The sequence below is a fragment of the Ursus maritimus genome, unplaced genomic scaffold (genome assembly GCF_017311325.1).
Source record: "Ursus maritimus isolate PB19 unplaced genomic scaffold, ASM1731132v1 scaffold_3, whole genome shotgun sequence".
NCBI lineage: Eukaryota > Metazoa > Chordata > Mammalia > Carnivora > Ursidae > Ursus > Ursus maritimus.
This window is the reverse complement of record NW_024425563.1, coordinates 13,493,210-13,512,461: the sequence shown is the minus strand read 5'-3', so window position 1 is coordinate 13,512,461 and position 19,252 is coordinate 13,493,210. Positions and strand designations below refer to the sequence as shown.

General features: G+C 35.3%; 1 protein-coding gene across 5 annotated transcripts in view; it reads right to left on the bottom strand.

Annotated features, from left to right (window-relative positions):
- BRAF (B-Raf proto-oncogene, serine/threonine kinase) overlaps nt 1–19,252 on the bottom strand; it is a 166,783-nt gene that overhangs the window by 37,540 nt on the left and 109,991 nt on the right. For all 5 annotated transcript variants that reach the window (XM_040643929.1, XM_040643927.1, XM_040643928.1 and 2 more), the window contains 5 exons: nt 14,243–14,402; nt 7,325–7,361; nt 3,470–3,606; nt 3,108–3,225; nt 519–603 (listed from right to left, as the gene is read on the bottom strand). In XM_040643929.1, the coding sequence (XP_040499863.1) occupies nt 519–603; nt 3,108–3,225; nt 3,470–3,606; nt 7,325–7,361; nt 14,243–14,402 (537 nt within the window). The remainder of the gene's footprint in view (nt 1–518; nt 604–3,107; nt 3,226–3,469; nt 3,607–7,324; nt 7,362–14,242; nt 14,403–19,252) is intronic.

Here is a 19,252-nt window from a genome sequence, read left to right as displayed (position 1 = left end):
CCCTACAACTTCCACCACTGGCTTTCCTGTTCTGCTCTCTGGAATAAAACAGAGTAAGTTGGTACCCTCTAGAACATAATGGCCTTCAATGAATCCAAATATCCTCAGTTCTGCTGTTTTTCCCCTAAGTTATAGTAGCAGAATACTACTCCTCTATGTTGTCCTTGCCTGGATATACTTTAGTTTCTTAATGTTTCTCAAGTTCCAGGGCTTGATACAATCTTTAAATGTGTTCTGGTAAGTTTAGAATTTTGAGAGTATTATTTCACTAAGTGGTAATATGATTTCCCATGATCAGAATACTGTATTTCTATTAATTCACTCTAGGATTCATGTTTCCATCAGTTACACCACATAATATTGTACACCACTTAAAGAATATGGTTAAAGCCAAAATATACTCAGACAAGCTCCATTTTATCCACTTTTAGTAAACCTGTAAAGCCACCAGCAGCTGTCACTGGGAAAGAGAAGATGAAGATAACTTCTCTGGAAAACAGGAATTCACACAGGCTCACCTGAGTACTCCTACTTCATTTTTGAAGGCCTGTAACTGCTGAGGTGTGGGTGCTGTCACATTCAACATTTTCACTGCCACATCACCTAAAAAAGAATTGTCATTCCAAATGTCATTCCAATTTTTTAAACTTAAAATATATTAAAAAACTGTTGGGTATTTTCACTAATTACCATGGCCTTAAATCCACACCATTACTGAAGTGCAAATAAATAATATCGTAACTTCCGAAAATGCATTAATTTTTTTTTTTTAAAGATTTACTGATTTTTTTTCTTTTTTAAGATTTTATTTATTTATTTGACAGAGAGAGAGATAGCCAGTGAGAGAGGGAACACAAGCAGGGGGAGTGGGAGAGGAAGAAGCAGGCTCCTGGCAGAGCAGGGAGCCCGATGCAGGGCTCAATCCCAGTACCCTGGGATCACGCCCTGAGCCGAAGGCAGACACCTAATGACTGAGCCACCCAGGCGCCCCTTTATTTACTTATTTGACAGAGAGAGAGACAGCCAGCAAGAGAGGGAACACAAGCAGGGGGAGTGGGAGAGGAAGAAGCAGGCTCCCAACGGAGCAGGGAGCCCCATGTGGGGCTTGATCCCAGGACCCTGGGATCATGCCCTGGGCCGAAGGCAGATGCTTAACGACTGAGCCACCCAGGCGCCCCAGAAAATGCATTAATTTTCCAAGGATAAAAGCTAAATGAACAACGATACTCCTATAATAATATTTCAAAACACCAATCCAAAAAATAGCCAAAGTTGTTTTTCCCTTGGAAATTTAGTTTAACCAATTAAGCACCCGTGGTATTTTCCTGGTTATTTAACAATACTAAACCAGATGCTTTTATTAACTGAATGCTAAAACTACAAATGACAGGCCCAGTGAAGCATGGCTGAAAGAGAAAACTGTAAAATTTCTTTATCAGAGTACTTAACATGTTTTTGAAATCCATGGATCACCTGCTTTTGCTTAGGAAAATTATTCAAATTGTAATTTAAAAAAAATTTCATAGGTAGAACTCTTACACATTGCCAGTAGATGTGTAAAATGGTACAACCACTTGAAACACTTGTGGCAGCATCTACTAAAACTGAACATATGTATATCCAGTGGTCCCACAATTCTTTCCTAGGTATATACTCAGCAAAAATGGAATACATGTTCACCAAACAACACATACTAAGAATATTCACAGCAGCAGTATTTGTAATAGCCTCCAACTGGAAACTATTCAAATGCTCATCATACAGTAGACAGCAAAAAAGAAATCATGGTATAGTCACACAATGAATACTACATAGAGAATGACCTACAACCACACACAATAATACAGATGAATCTTGCACTTTTTGGCAAATATATTATACTTTGATATAATTATTGAATTTTCCTGATTATCAAAGTAATATAGTGAAAAACATTTTGAACACACAAAGAAAAAAATTAAAATCTCTTATAAACTGTGACTCAGAAATGACCATTATTAACATACTGATATACATCCTATTAGGTTTTTATATGTATGCAATGTGAATATTTATCAATACATATGAAAAGATCACCTAAAAAGATATACACTAAAATACCGATGGTCATTTTTAATCTTATGTTAGATATTTATTTCTAGGTAGTATCATAATATGAAGTATTACACATGCTGCTTTGTAAAATTCAATATACCATGGATACCTTTCTGTATCAACAAATACAGATCATTCACACTATTTCATGTCTGTATAGTCATATACGGAGGTTATCAATTTATTCTGTCCTCTATTGATGAACAGATAAGTTTATTTCCATTTTTCATTAATATTAAGTCTCTAATGAATATACTTGCATACACACGTTTGTTTCCGCCCAATTAATTGTAGTTCTACAAATGGAATTGTTAGCTCAACATACATATTGACAAATTGCCTTCCAGAAAATTTTTAACAATTTATTTTCCTACCAGCAGTGTTATAATCACAGCTATAAACATGGTCAATTAAAAAAAATATCTGGGGACGCCTGGGTGGCTCAGGTCATGATTCCAGGCTCCTGCAATAGAGTCCCATGTCTGGCTCCTTGCTCAGCAGGGAGTCTGCTTCTCCCTCTCCCTCTGCCCCTTCCCCTGCTCATGCTCTCTCTCTCAAATAAATAAAAGCTTTAAAAAAAATCTGTCCACTTGAGAAGCAAACAATGATTTCTAGCTTTTGATTTTGTAATTCTTTGATAACTAGTGAGGCCAAACATTTTAATATGTTTACTGGCTATTTCTTCCTTTCGTAAGTACACTTCAATGTTTACTTATGGTTTATAATACAAAGAAAATCAGCAAAAAGACTTCTAAAAGAAAAAAAATCTTGGGGTATACCTCTCCTAGAGAATTGTCATCTTTAAAAATTATTACTCTAATGATAAGAGTCCTGGTTGCTGTGAATCCAGTTTTTATTTCCCATAATTTTTGTTAGAAACCCTTTAGAGGACTCTTGAATCTCATCAAAATAGCTTAATGATGCAAATAGTAAATATTCCCTTTGATATTTTTCTACAGAAGTTGTTAAACATGTCCTGTTTTAACTTGTGTATCACTGTATTACATACATACCATGCCACTTTCCCTTGTAGACTGTCCCAAATGACCCGGATCCAATTCTCTGTCCCACTGTGATCTGCCCATCAGGAATTTCCCAATCATCACTTGAATCTCGTCTACCAAGTGTTTTCTTGATAAAATTTGTGCAAAAGTCAAGCCAAAGCAAACAAAAAAGGAAGAGAGCAAAAATCAGTGTGTGGGAATGCTTTAAGCAAAAAACTATCAGCTCTTATATTTACTTCATTAAGGGAATTCTGAGTCACATTCTGACGTATCATACATCACTATCATATAATCTAAAAGGTGACATTACATTTAGCTATGACTTGTAAAACAAAAGAACTTAGAGGAAAAAAGGTATCACACATTCTTACCATTCGATTCCTATCTTCTGAGGATGAAGATGATTTCCTTTCCCGCTGAGGTCCTGGAGATTTCTGTAATGCTTTCACATTAGTGAGTGAGCCAGGCAATGAGGCAGGGGGGGTGGCAGACAAACCTGTGGTTGATCCTAAGTTAGTGAAATGAAAAATATATCTATTAAAGGAGGATCACGTATATTAATTTATTGGGGGCAGAGGGTGGGGAGAGATTTAGACTTCTTTTAAAAATGCAGCATATCTTTAAATATACACCTTTTGGAAATGATAGGCCAAGGAAGAGCCTCATTTGATGATTTGCACTATAATTTCTTCTGGTTTTCTGGCTCATTTAACGACTTTTAAAACATCTGATTACATATACAAACTTTGTTTATTGGTACAGAGTCCAAAAGAAAAATATCCTTCTAAAATAAGAGATCAATACTAGGGCAATACTCCCAAGGTTTTGTTTCTTTGACTAAAAAAAGTAAAATCAATTTAAGAGCTTATATAAAAAAATAAAAACCTTGTAACTCTTTTATGTTAACTTAACAGCCAATCAATATACAAACAGATGGAAATTCCCAAAAGGAAACATATTATAATAATAGCCTTAATGTTAAGACTATCTGGCTCTATCATTCTAGGCATTCAAACTTTAAAAATCCTATACTATTTAACTATACTATTTAACTCTTAAATAGTTAGAAATACTGCTCAGTTCATTGGTTCCTGGATTCCTATTCTACTAAACAAAGATTACTTGTTACCTGTATGACAAAGTTAATATAAACAAAGCTAAGCAGGTTTTTCAAGATTTTCTGAAAAATCACTACCCATATAGAGTAAGAGCAAAGTAAGTGCTATGGACTCTTGGCCAAGTTACTACAAATGGAAATACCCTATCAGCCAAGTGAGCCCAACGAACACACTGAAAGTAGACTCAGTTGGCAGGGCCCAATTCTTTTCCAAATGCTGACTAAGCAAAAATCCTAAATTCATCTACCCGGTTTGGAGGTGTTCAGGCCAATGACTCCTGGTAGAGCCTGAGTATAGCTAAGTGGAATTGAGATATCCAATAATATTTGCATATACAGAACAAAAAGACCCCCAGGGACTCTTTTTTTTTTTTTTTAAAGAAGATTACTATTTGGGGGTAGGGTGGTGTCACTATCTTTCAAAGAATAAGGATACCAATGCCTACACTTTGATGTTAAAACTATAGAATTTTATCATTACTACATCACACATGTCATCATATAAAATTCTGATGATCTAACATGCAATTTTCTAAAAGAAAATGGCATCTGGAATGTCTGTAACTAGAACATAATCCATTTCCACTGATAACTTGATTCAACATCTTAAAGCCTTAACTGCTTGCTCAGGCCTCAGAATCCTGATCTACAGAGGTTGGCACTGTACTACTTATTTCAGTCACACTAGTCAGCACTGCAGGACTTCTAGTCCATTCTACAAATTTTATGAGAAACAGCTGAGTGAGAGAGCAAAAATCTGAAACACCACCACTACATTCAGAATAAGTAACAGACACTAGCAAAAGCCAGTAAATACAATTCTTTAAAAACATCTGTAGCAAGATGGCTGTCTGAACTTTGACTTAAATCTTTAAAAATCAGTTTAATTACTAATTAAAGGCAAGATGAAATGGGAAAGTGAAATTATACTGTTGCTTCCCCCTCATATTAGGGCATAAGTGGGAGTGTCACTACTCAAATTTTTTAAAGTATGCTAAAGTACGCCAAATATATTACAGACCTTTTTAAAGGCTCCCTTCCTTTGATATAAAGTAAAATGTACATGTCCTACATTTAAAAAAAGAACACTGCTATTACAGAAAAATAAAGCCAAAAGTCTAGCAAAATCTCATAATTGGGATTTCCGTTTTTACTTTTTTAAAAACCACACAAATTGGTAACAAATATTAATAGTCATGAAGGCTACTGCCTAACTGGATTAAAATAAAAGTAATTCAGATTGAAAGACACCCTGCCCCAACATACATTACTTACTGCCACCCATTGGAGTTTAAGAAGTTATCAAGACCAAAAAGTAATTAATATAACAGAAAACAAGATGGACATCTCAGCTCAGAATTTTTTTGCTTTTAAAAATGTACGACAGACAGCATACACAAAGCTTGTAGTAGTGAGTATGTGTGAGAAGCACATTCAGAGCATTCCGGCCAGGCCAAGCAGAAATTTAGTACTGAAAACTCTCACACTTACAAACACACGCCGTGAGGGTGAGGCACAAACAGTATCTATAGTTTATATTTAGTTTGCTTTGGGTGAAAACAAGAAAGAAGAGCCCAACTACCTCTGAACACTGGGCCAGGCTCAAAATCAAACACTATTTCACTGGGGACAGAATGTAGGAGGGGACTGGGAGTCCGGGATTGGCATTTCCGAAGACAGCGCATCAGCTGGTTCAAGGGGGCTGTTAGAAGAGAAAGAGAGGGGCAGGCAAACACAGGAAGACAGACACACAGAAAAAATGAAAGAAGTCATGGGAATAAATGAGCTGAAGCCTGCTTCACAAATTCATTCTGGATGTCTAAAAAATTCTGCTTGTTTTCCTAAAATCCCAATGACTTTTTATAAAGTGACTCCTAAAAAGGACAAGAAATGCCATTTGGTTTTTGGTACTAGGCAGGCAGTTTTTATGACTAAGTTAACTCTGTGATGCTAACATGATGGAAACATTTAAATGCTGGATGTATTGGGCAAAATTATCAAAAGCCACAGTTATTAAGACGTATGAAAGTCAAACTGGCAGCAACATTAATTGGCGGTTCACAGAATAACAAATGGAAAAAAACCAAAATTTTTAAACTACATGCTATAGTGAATACTAAATCCAGTATATAAGGCAGGGTTATCATTTTGGCAGGTTCACAGGTATACAGAAACATAACAAAAGATGGTTTATACAATGTTTATTCAATATAAACTATCTTTAAGTCTGGGCTTAGATATTTTGAAGATAAAGCAGGTCACAGTGAAAAGACTCTCTACAAGATAAACAGGTTTTGCAGGTCTTCTTTATTAGATAGAAGACAGCTGAAAAAGCAAGCATGGAGGACCACCTGGAAGAAATCTTCAAGATAGTTTCAAATACCATTTTTGGGAAAACATTATATAGGGGTAAAATCTTACTTTAAAAGTATTTTCTTAAGCAACGTTTTATGTCTCCAATTTTCACAGAGTGCTAGAGTGAATATCTGATGAAAATTCTGTAAGAAATCTCAACTCAATTTCTCATTTACTTATTTTATTTACTGGACTAATAAGAGGACAACAGGATTTCTATTAGGGTCTATTCTATACAATGTGCATTCCACATCCTTCTAGAAAGCTGAAGAGAAGAGGCTGACAATTCTAACAAACTGAGAAGTTGTGACAGGCAATCTAAGGGATTCTCCCTAAGAATGATTTAGGAAAATCAAGTTTTAACTGATTCTAAGCTCAATCATTAACAATTAGTGGTATTAGTGGAGGCTCCCAAAGGAAATTTAGCATCTCGAGGTTTGGAGATGGTTAGGAATCAGTAAAGTGGGTAAAATAATTAAGGCTCTCTCTTTGATGATTTTAAAATTGTAGATAGTACATTTAAGACCCCCTTTTATGTCCTCTCTTTTTCCTCTACTCATAAGTCAGTTAAAATTTTATTAGATATAAATGATAAATAATAAAGAAAAGCAAAAGATATTTGGGGCTTTCTCTACACATTTTTCTCTGTGTCTGTGTTTCATGAAAGCAGCAAATATAAAGGAGATAAGCAGCAAAGCAATTGCATTTTTCTCTGAGTTTTTTTTTTTTTTTTTTAATGGAAATCACTACTTACCTCCATCACTACGAAACCCTTGGTCTCTAATCAAGTCCTACAAATAAACAGTAATGGATATTTATTCAAAGCATATGGTAAGAAAGTAGTAACAACACCGAACTTTTGACTAATCATTAACAGAAAAGTTAATTCTAAATAATACCTATCTTATAATGGCTTCACAAAACAGAAAGAATATGAAAGTAGCTGGTGAACATGATAAAATAAACATCTGGAAGCACTTGTCAACCTAACCCTATATTGAAGGAATTATTAGTCCTGATCAAATGATGAAATCCATTTCAGGCCATTCAAAACCAATGGCTTTGTCACTTGATTTAAAAAAATTCTACTGGCACATGTTAAGAGCCATAAAATGTTCATACCCTTTGATCCTGTAATTCCACTTCTGGGAATTTTTCCTAAGGAAATAATTCAGAAGAAAAAGTGATATGCACAAGGATGCAGCATTATCCATCATACTAAAAAAATCAAAAATAATTATTTACCTATTATAGGCACATTGACATTTGGGTTGAGTATATGATGGTGCATCAATTTAATAAGTATTATGCAGCTACTGAAATAATTATGAAGCTTGTATTGTGAAACATGTTTACAATATGATAAAAAATAAAATTAAATGTACATTGATTACAATTACAGAAATACAGATGTATAAGGAAACGTGAGAAGGGAAAAAATCAAAATGGCTCAAACAACGGTATTGTTAAAATCCATCTTTATGATTAAAACATAGCTTTCTACAACAGATAATATTGGGCGTGGGAGGGGAAAGTCTACTGGCAATGCAATACAATTTGGACCTACATAGGTAGAACTTAGTTTTTTACTCAGTTTAACTTAAATAAGAGGGATTGAATGGCCCCAAATGTCTCTAAACAGGCTCAAAGGCTCTTTGCAAACTGGCAGCTTTTTGTTTATAGGTTTAAGACCTAGAGTAAATTCTTTACAGATGCATTTCTATCATGTTCAATGTATTATATAAAGCCTTCAACATCTTCTACAGAATAATCAACAAATACTCATATATCTGGCAAACAACGTGCTAGGTATTAAGGGTTGAGTGGCTACCAATAAATATAAAATCCTGGTGGTGTCACTAACTTTCTGTGTTCTTGAGAGCTTGTAATCTAAGTGGAAGAAAGACATACAAACATGGACATTAAATAATACAAAAATAATAGCTTAAGAAAACAATACAAGAGGTGCCAAAGATGCTTAGTTAACTGCCAAATAAATTGTATGGTGAAAAGATTCTTTTTTTTTTTCTAAGATTTTATTTATTTATTTGACAGAGAGAGAGCACAAGCAGGGGGGAGCGGCAGGGAGAGGGAGAAGCAGGCTTCTTGCGGAGCAGGGAGCCTGACACAGGGCTAGATCTCAGGACCCTGGGATCACGACCTGAGCCCAAGGCAGGTGCTTAACCAACTGAGCCACCCAGGTGCCCCAGGTGAAAAGATTCTTAGTGTTACACAAGTTCAAGGGATAAGTAACTGCAAGACCGGATCACTGGTGAAACATTTCAAGAGACGAGCTGAGTTGGGGTCTGACGGATAGATAGGAATGTGGGGGGCGGGGGGAAGCAGAGGACCTGCTGGACAGAAAGAACAAGACAAAGGCAGAAAGGCCACATCCTTTTCCTTTTCCCTGAACCTGGTTTGTGACTCCCCATAACCAGGCATCAGCCAATTTTGGCTTTTTCCACTCTTACTGCCCATAAACTTCTACTTTTCAATCTGTTCTTAAAGCTCCTTGACAACTTTTTATTTGTTCTAGTTTAAGAGGATCTTCTATTATTCCAATACTGGCTATTTCATACTCTTGCTCATCTCCTGTAGTTCCTTGCTTACTTATTATCTCTTACCTGTAGCGTGACAGAGTAAACAGAAGCCATCAGAGAACATTCTGTTCTGCCCCTATATTTATGAATATTTGCATGGTTATGTTAGCTATAATTTCTGAATTCTCACTATGTGCAAGGCACAATAAGAATTTTCAATCTGGTGCCTGAGTGGGTCAGTCAGTTAAGCGGCTGCCTTCCGCTCAGATCATGATCCTAGGGTCCTGGGATTGAGTCCCACATCAGGCTCCTTGCTCAGAAGGGGGTCTGCTTCTTCCTCTCCCTCTGCCTGCTGCTTCCCCTGCTTGTGCTCATGCATGCTCTCTCTCTCTCTCAAATAAATAAATAAAATCTAAAAAAAAAAAAAAAACACTTAGTAAAAAAAAAAAAAAGAAAAAAAGAACTTTCAATCCACTGTAAGAGGTAGACACTTCTAGGTTCAAGGTTAAGTCATTTACCCAAGACCATACAGCCTGTAAAGGGCTGCAGAGCTCTAGCTATGTCCATCTTTAATTCCTCATACCCTCTGAAGAACATTGTTTCCAAGTTAACGGACATTTTACTATGTCAATTATTCCCTATTTTGTTATTTTCAACCTCTCTCTTCACTTCTTTCCCTCAAGTTACAAATACGCGTTAAGACTCTCACATTAAAAACAACTGTCCCTCAACCCTACTTTAATCTATGGCCCCTTTGTTACTCCTTTATAGTCAAGCCTCTCAAAACTGATACTTAACCCACATCTTCACCTGCTTTGCTCTCCTCCACCAGCCCTCTAAAACAGTTCCCAATGAAGTCAAAATGACATAGTCCAATAGTCATTTTCAGTCCTTACCACAGTTGAGACTGACATCAACTACTTCAGCATTCTTGAAGTCCCTTTTCTCCCTTTTCTGCAACACTACTTTCTCTTACTTACCTGAAGTTAGACTTAGGAAGAGGAGCCCACAAAAGAGACACAGAACGACAGTCTCTGCCTGGACCTCAAATGTTAATAATATTCAATGGGGCTGCATATTCTACCCTTTTGGCAATTTACATATACTCTTTGAGTAATATCATTTACACTCATGGTTTTAACTGATATACTAATTACTCCAAAATCTGTATCTCTACTCAAGGACTTCTAAACCAGTAAAGTCCCTCAGACAACTTAATGTCAATATGTTCAAAGTAACAGTTACCATTTTCATTTCTACAAGTTCTGTTCTTCTTCTTTGGTATTTCCTAGCCTAATGAATGGGATGAATACTATCTATTCACCCAGGCCAGAGAAATCTGGGCATTATCTTCTACTTCTCATCTCTTTCACCCCTTTCTTCTACTACTTTACAGAACAGTGGTTAAGCATAAGCAGGAAAGAGCAGGTTTTATACCCCATTTCAGTCATTTATCAGTGATGCGATCTTGGGAAGTTTCTTAACCTCCCAAAATCTAATTTTCTCAACTGTAAAATAATAAAAATAGTACTTAACCCATGAAAGTTTATGGGGGCAGAGTAGGAAAATTTATGTTAAGCACTTAGTATAGTATTTGATATAGAGTAGGTTTATTCATAACAGTAGGCATTTTCAATATCATTCGTAACAGTCTTACCTACAATCTCTCATGAATTCAAAAGATTCTTCCAGAACATAGAGCTGAGCACTTTCTCTCCCACTCCAAATTTTTCAAACTCCCTACCACCAACTCCTATAGAGACTTTAAAGTAAGACACAATGCCTTTCAGTATGGACTCTACCTACCTGGTTTTGTCTTCCACCATTCCGTACCCTTCTCCTGAGCCCTAAACTCCTACAATATCAACTATTAATTACATTCCATGTAAAGTTACCTCCATACTTTTGCACATACTATTTCCTTAACAAATGTCCTTTCTTCTTAAAACCCCCACCAAGTGTCCTTAATCAACTCCTACACATTCATCTTTTACAACTTAAATGTTGTCCTTTCTCTGTTAAATATTCTTATATACAACAAGGTAGAGTTTATTACCCTCTTCTATAAACTACCACTATATATTTTTGTGTCTATTTATTTATATGTCTGATTCATCCATTAGACTGTGACCTCTCTGAGGTCAAAGACCATGTGCTAATTCATCCTTACTTCCCAATTCTGTCATAGTGCCTATCCCAGAGTCAATATTGCCAAGTATGTCAAAAACAAGTCAAAACAACCTTGTTTACTAGAATAATAAATGATAAATAATGATTGGAGTTGAATGAAATGACTGAAATTGAATGAAAATGCTAAAGAATTTGTAATCTTATAATCAGTACAAAGTCAATGAAAGTTTTGGAACAAGGAAACAGATGGTGATAGAGGTGTTAAAAAATCTAGAAGGAAATAGTCTAAAAGGATGTTAATATTGAAAGTAAAGATGGCTACAATTTTGAACATAATGAGAACAGACCTAACTTAGAAGTAAGATTTGATTTCTTATTTCACAATCCATTATTCCCATATTTCCCTCTCCTACTTTTTTTCTTGCTTTGTATTCAGGTCTAGCTAGATAAAAGAAGACCTTATTAGTTGAGAAAAATTGATATTAGGAAAAGGCCACTTAAAATGAATCCAACAAAAATAGAGAAAAAATTTCAAAGTAAAAAGTGGGAACAAAGTCTAGAATTTAGAAATTTATCTTGGAAAAAAATTATCTTGAACAATGAAATTAAAATTTATAATGAAGTTTTTCTTTTACATTTAATAACTTTGTTATTTTTTAAAGATTTATTTATTTGAGAGAGAGGGGGTGGGGGGGAAGGGAAGAGGGAGAGAGAGAATCTTGAAGCAGACTCCACGTTGAGTACAGAGCCCGATGCAGGTCTTGATCCCAAGACCCTGAGATCATGACCTGAGCTGAAATCAAGAGTTGGTCACCCAACTAACTGAGCCATCCAGGTGCCCCAATAAATTTTAAGTTATAATCTCAATATGCTAATTCTTAGAACACATAAATTAAGGTTTTTTTTGTTCATAATACAAAAGTTTTGATAGCACGAACTGAAACCCTCAATTTCATATTCATCTTTTACGTCATAGGCATAATCATTTTTATAAAAATTGTAGGGGCACCTGGAAGACTCAGTCAGTTAAACGGCTGACTCTTGGTTTTGGCTCGGGTTATGATCTCAGGGTCCTGAGATGGAGCCCTGTGTTGGGCTCCGTGCTCAGTGGGGAACCTGCTTGAGGGTTCTCTCCCTCTGCCTCTGCCCCTCCACCTGCTCATGCTCTCTTTTTTTCTAAAATCAATCAATCAATCTTTATAAAAATTTTAGAGGACTTCATCAATTCCCTGAAGGGCCTCTATCAATCTTTTGATACTTAAATCATTTTCATTTGAAGAGCCTGTTATATTGTCATCTCTATGCATCTTTTCCATTGTTCACTGGACTAATTTAATTCTACTGTATTCCTTATTTCTCAATGGCCTTTTGTCATTTCAGTAGTTCTCCAAAGTCCTTTTTCACTGTCTTTGTAAAAGCCTTAAAAAATCTTTCCTTTTTTTTTCTTCCAGATTTGCAATAAATCTGCAATAGGTTTTCACTGAAATATTGGATAATGATGTAAGGGGGTTGGAATGCAAACTGGTATTAGATGGGGAGGGACATTTGGGTGGGGACTAATATTAAAGTAGTCTGTTAATAAGTGAATATTTTCCTGTTAGGACAATTTTTGCTTCTCTACTCAATCTTATGAGGACTCACATAAGGTATGCCTGTAAAATGAGAACAATTCCTATCTTCTAACACATAAGTAACCACCTCACTAATTCTAGTACCCTGTTTACTTGGGGAAAGAGTTTTAACTTCCTCTTTATTTTTATTATTTGTTTATTTTTAACTTCCTTTTTAAATATAATTACTTTCCAAGGCAAACAAGCTTGGTGGGTTTTCTGTTTGGTTGCTTATTGCAGAGATTAAGGATAACCTACACTCTTTATATGAAAGCACGAATTCTGTGAGAAGTGACACCTAATTCTAAGATTGGGATCCCCAGCCCATCACAGCTCAGGTAGCGAGGGCACATTATTCTCTTCTGTAACTCAATTACCAGATTATTTTGTAAATAAAGTTTTATGGAAATAAAACCACACCCATTTGTTTATAATGCATTATATCTGGCTGCTTTCACACTACAGTGACAAAGTTCAACAGTTGTCATTAGAGATCATATGATCCACAAGCCTAAAATATTTACTATCTGGCCCTTTAAGAAAAAGTTTGTTCATCCCTGGCCTATAATATGGGAAATTTCCTGTTTCATCTTCTAACCCTTTTACTGAAACAAATATTTTTTGATGACCATTATGTATTTAGTTCTAAGATAGGTGCCAAGTGAACTAATATTAGGAATGGTTTCTGCTGCCAAGAATATCTAATTGAGGCAGCAACACTAAGTTATATAATTTAGTTACAGTGCGCAAGATAAACTGGAAAAGTAAAAACATCAAGAGTGACCTGCCTCTTGTGGCTAAAATAACTGAAGAGATGAGATTACAATATATGATGATTACACAAGAGAAGATACATTTTTAAAAATGAATGATTAAAACTTAATGAGAAACTTAACCAAAAAAGAATATGCAAAAATTCATGATATATAGAGAGATGGAATACAATGGTATAGTCAAAAAAAAAAAGAAGGTAAAAGGTAGTTTTGCACGTCTCATACATAAAGTAATGATTAGTTCTTAAGGGTTATTTAACTCGAAGTTATACTTTTAGAAATTTAGATAAAGATCTCAAATTGATTTAAATAGAAAATCTGCAGTTGTATTATTTCTTTACCATAAAACGGATAAGGGATTATCCATTAAACAAATGAAGATAAGACTTTTGCAGAAACAATGTTGTAAGAAAAAAAATCAGAACAACTCCATAATTTGGCACCAGTTAAGTATTTAATACCATCAGAGAAGATGACAAGGCTTTCTGATCAGTAATTCATGAAAAGTCTATCACTAATAGTAACTGTGACACACATTTCTGATCTACATTATAAGCAGAGCACAAAAATAAAGAAATACACTCGAATCTTTTTAGTTCTAACAATGCTGGATACTTACATCAATATTGACAGGTTCTATTGTGTTTATATGCACGTTTGGAGCTGATGAGGACCGGTCTCTTTGTCCAAATTGATTTCGATGATCTTCATCTGCTGGTCGGAAAGGCTGTGGAATTGGAATGGATTTTGAAGGAGACGGACTGGTGAGAATTTGGGGCCTGGAAAAATCAAGTCATTGAAAGATAAGATTCAGAGCACCTTTATAGAGATAATAACATAAAAAAATGGATGATATAAAGATTGCCTTGTAAAGCATTAAAAACCCAGCAGTAATTGGGTTTAAAAAACTAATATATGCCTACAGCTAATGACAAAGCTGCTTTTGCTCAAACAGACCCTCCAGGGACTATCAATGGTAACTGATTCTTATCCAAAAAACTCCAGGGAAATCTACAAATGGCTAGAAATTACCTGTGGTTAATCAGCTGAAGAAACACTCTAAAGTTACACAAAAATCTCTAGATACTAGAGACTGAGTGAATAATATCTGCTATTTTTTTCTACCTTTGTCATTTCTTGATAGCTGAAGTTACTAAAATGAGATTTTTATGGAAAGTATTAGGAAATAATGAGTATTTTAAAAATACACTTGTGTATTTCAGGGCCTGAAAGATGTATCTGTTGCTTTACATAGCATTGAATTAAAATCTTGAACAATAGCAAAAGACCACTTGCAAATCCAAAAGATGACCCTTATAATCTCTATTTTAAATTTTTTACCACATCCAATAATTGAGCAACAAAGGGGAAAAGAATCATGTGTTAAGCATTAAAGCAAATCTTTTTAAAAATTGCTTTTTGATGAGATCATCAAAACAGGTGACAGAATGATCTATTTTGGTACTGTAGATAAATAACAAATTCTATACTCTCACTGCCCTGAAATGAACCTGGCACTCAGAGAGCACACTAAAGTTTTGCGAATAGATTGCCAACATCAGTGAGGAGTCTAGGTCCCTCAGAGAGGATATCTAAGGAACTGGGAAGGAAGTATCACATGATAGAGGAGGTATGGTTGTGTCAGTGAGCTCCATCAGGACCAATGAATGACGCAGTGCTAACAACCTCTCTACAAAGACTGGTATCATTACACTCATTTTATGCAAACTCTGTAATAATCTGCATTATTTAGTGGTTATTAAGATGTAGCCAGAAAGACAATGTGGAGAGAATACAAAGACATTTTGTGAGGGGACAGGGTTTAGAAAAGAATGGGAAGAAAATACAGTACAAAAGGAGTAGACAGAGGTTTGAAGGGCCAAAGAAGCCAAAGAGTTTTTTTAAAGGTTCTGAATCTGAACCACACCAGTTTATAGTTTGACTCTCTGAAGCATGCTCTTAAGGGTAGGGAAAGAAATTTTGAGCTTATCTGTTCATATTAATGGAGTCCACTTAGAACTGAAATAAAAATAATAAAATATTATGTACTTTGAAAAATTAGTATCACCCAATGAGAATTACAGGCTAAAACCGATGGACCTGGCCTTTAGAAAAATTACCGTGTTCCACTTGTCCTTTTTATCCTACTAATTACTGTGAAATTTTTAGTTTGTGAAAGAGCTATCTTTATTTTTGCTTTAGGCAGCCAATATATGCCTTTTGTAAGGGGTTTTGGAAACAGGTAAAAGAATGAAAAATGACAAAATTGGTTTTTTTAAAAAAGTTTTGGAAAATGCACCTACTTTTAAAAAACCATAGGCTGATTTAAAGTCTCAAGTCAGGGGCGCCTGGGTGGCACAGCGGTTAAGTGTCTGCCTTCGGCTCAGGGCGTGATCCCGGCGTTATGGGATCGAGCCCCACATCAGGCTCCTATGCTATGGGCCTGCTTCTTCCTCTCCCACTCCCCCTGCTTGTGTTCCCTCTCTCGCTGGCTGTCTCTATCTCTGTCAAATAAATAAATAAATAAATAAATAAATAAATAAATAAAATCTTTAAAAAAAAAAAAGTCTCAAGTCAATAGCATAATTTAAGTTAGGACTTAAAAGTGGAAAGAGCCTGAATTAACTATAGTTGTATAGGGCAGTCTGATCAATATAATTGGTCTGGTGCAGGCATAAGTGACAGCAAGTCATTTTTGAAAGTTACTGAATTAAGATCATGACTGCAACATGTAGTTTATAACAAAGAAGAACATGTATTCAAAGGGCATTGGTCCAGAAGTAGGAAAAACAAAAACCTGGATTTTATATGATAGATTTTATTATCTAAAAAAAGAATAGATATTTAAGAAAGTGAAGATATCTTGTGTATTACACAAAATCAGAAAGACTGTATTCGGCAGTTGGTATCTAACACCACCCAGTAGAAGGCATATGTTGGTCCATAAAGTCAATTTACCTAGCCTTGACAGCAAGTATGTAACTTTGGAGAAAACTTCAAGTAATTAAGTCCTGGTATCATTAAACATCTGAGTCATGTCCTAATCTTTGGATTATAATTTGGTTTCTCATAAATATCTTCTAAAAGTGGACTGAGCACTGGTCCATCCAAGAACTTTGGTCTATACAACAGCTATATTTCTCACGGAAATGAATTTACCTGGAATTCTGATTCAGTCTGATTCAGTCTTCTCTAATTCTGGCCACTGTAAACCAGGGTATCTCTAGTAACTCTCATCATTTCTGGGGATTGATAAAATTCAGTTTCCATACTGGGATGTCTTTACCTGGACCATGGCGATTTATACCCTGTGAAGTATGCTGGGAGCCAGCAAACTGGCTTTCTCCTGATACCTCTACCTATGCTGCTGCAAACCTCTTTAAAGTAGTATTGGATTAAAAAGAAAAAGAATTTTACCTCTAACACCCTTCAACAAATTACCAATTAGTTTCGATCTCATTTTCAATCTAGAATATTAAAAGTTTTTTTAAGAGTATTAAAATTTTCAAGCAAAGTGACTACTTCTGTTCACGAATATGCAAATTTTAAAATGCTGACTTTTCAGACATTCATACATCCCATAGCATTTTTAAAAAGCAGAAAAGGAGGTACAAACTGGCCAATGTATCACTTCTCCAATATATCTTGGTTACATCCATTATTATATGCGTTTCATGAGCACTATAGTTGTCATAAGAACTATTAACAAAAGGCAAAGGAATAGGAGTATGGAACAGGATTGGCTTCTATCTTTTCATAGGCACATCTAGACACCTTTGACATAAAAGCATCAGGAAAACAAAGTTTGAACATCTTTCTTATCATTTGCTCAAGACCAGAATGTACTTCAGTTTAGTTATAAATAAAATACTCATGGCACAGGCAAATGGTTTCTCAGTTTTAAGACAGTATCCTTTCAGTGGAAGGTAAGTGTCCTGGATCATTACCATTATAAACCTTCAGAAAGAACACGTTAATTTCATTGTGATGTTCTGTAACTCTGCTCACAGAACTGGGACCTGCCATTAGAAAGGCATCATGGTCTACAGAACCTGTCAGGAGTAAATGCCATAGCCAAAAGATTAATTAAAAATCAAAATGAACAATAACAACACTTTGATCTAAGAAAGACCCAGGTACATAAAACTAATGATAGAGACAGCAGGAATAAAAGGACTCCACCAGAGCAGGTAACTGTTAAAACCTGACAAAAAAAAAAAAAAATTAATGGTTGCATTTTCTAGTGTTCCAAAGTAGATAAAAACATCCAGCCCTTAATACAAGTCTTTTGCTAAATTTTCTAGCCTATGAGAATTCTAGAAAGGTTGACTTTGTAAAATTACAGATCTCAGAATTGTCCACTTATTAATTTTTCTGTCTCTAGGCAGAAAAGATAGCATTGCATTGTGAAGAGAGGAAGTAGGGTTTGAACCGACAGTAAATGTTTCTGATCTTAACTAATTATCTCTGGAAAATTACAGAACAGAATGCCACGTGGGGAGTTTTTTTTAACAATATGCTGTAACCAAATACAGCACAATTTATTCTGCCTTCAAATCCAAAAGGGAAAGAGTATGCAGACCTGCGTAAGAAATTCTCCAAAACACTAATATGTTACTCATCATCACCTTTTTTCCTACTATGAAGCTTGAATATATGATACATTTATATCATCTTTAAAGTCAGTTCTCACCTTTATCCTCCACAACTAATAATACTGTTAATATTATTCTTTACAATTTATACGTATCCATCCCTTCTCCACACTGCTACCACCGCAGTTCAAATCTTTATTGCCTCTCATTGTCTTCACTATGAACAGCATCTGAGTTGGCCTTCTTCATCCTCGACACTTGTCCGTTGATCTATCTGTGTATCACTGCTAAGTGCTTCTTTCTTTAAATTTTCACCCGGATAGTCCTCTGCTCAAAAACATTTACATTTTTCTCCCTCTTCTGTTAAGTCTAAATTCCAGCTTGAATTCCAACACTCTTCATAATCTGGTCTTATATATGATACTTCTCAACTTAGATTAGCCTCTGTTCACTCTCTCTCAAATCTACCATCCTATTCCCTTTGTTTATGCTACTTCTCACCGAACAACCCACCACCATGCTTTTTATTCCCTGGACTCATTCAGATTCTAGAATTCTTGAAGGTCCAGTTCATATCCCATTTCTTCATTAAATGTTTTTGACTACTCTCACTATTCTCCCATCTACGGTAAACATGATATTTATGTCTCCACATTGTTTAAAATAGCAATCATCTGAGAAATTGTAGACTGTAATCATATACTGTTTTTAAATTGTTTGCCACTGTCTCATTGGTCAATGCTATTTCTTAAAATGGGAATCATACACTTCTATATTTGATATTACCTAATAAAGTGATGAGCACAAGGCAAGGACTCTAAATGATCTGTTACTTGATTTTTTTAAGACTGGTCCTGAAACAGTCTATGTCAGTTTGAATCCCATGTATCTTACCAAATGCATGTACAAATTTGCCTGATGTGGTAAGTTACCTGAAGAAAAATCCTTAATTTAACAATCCAAGTAGTTGGAAAGGTTTATAATTAACCAAAAGATCCAAAAGAAACCAGCTCAAATAGCATTGTCATTGAACA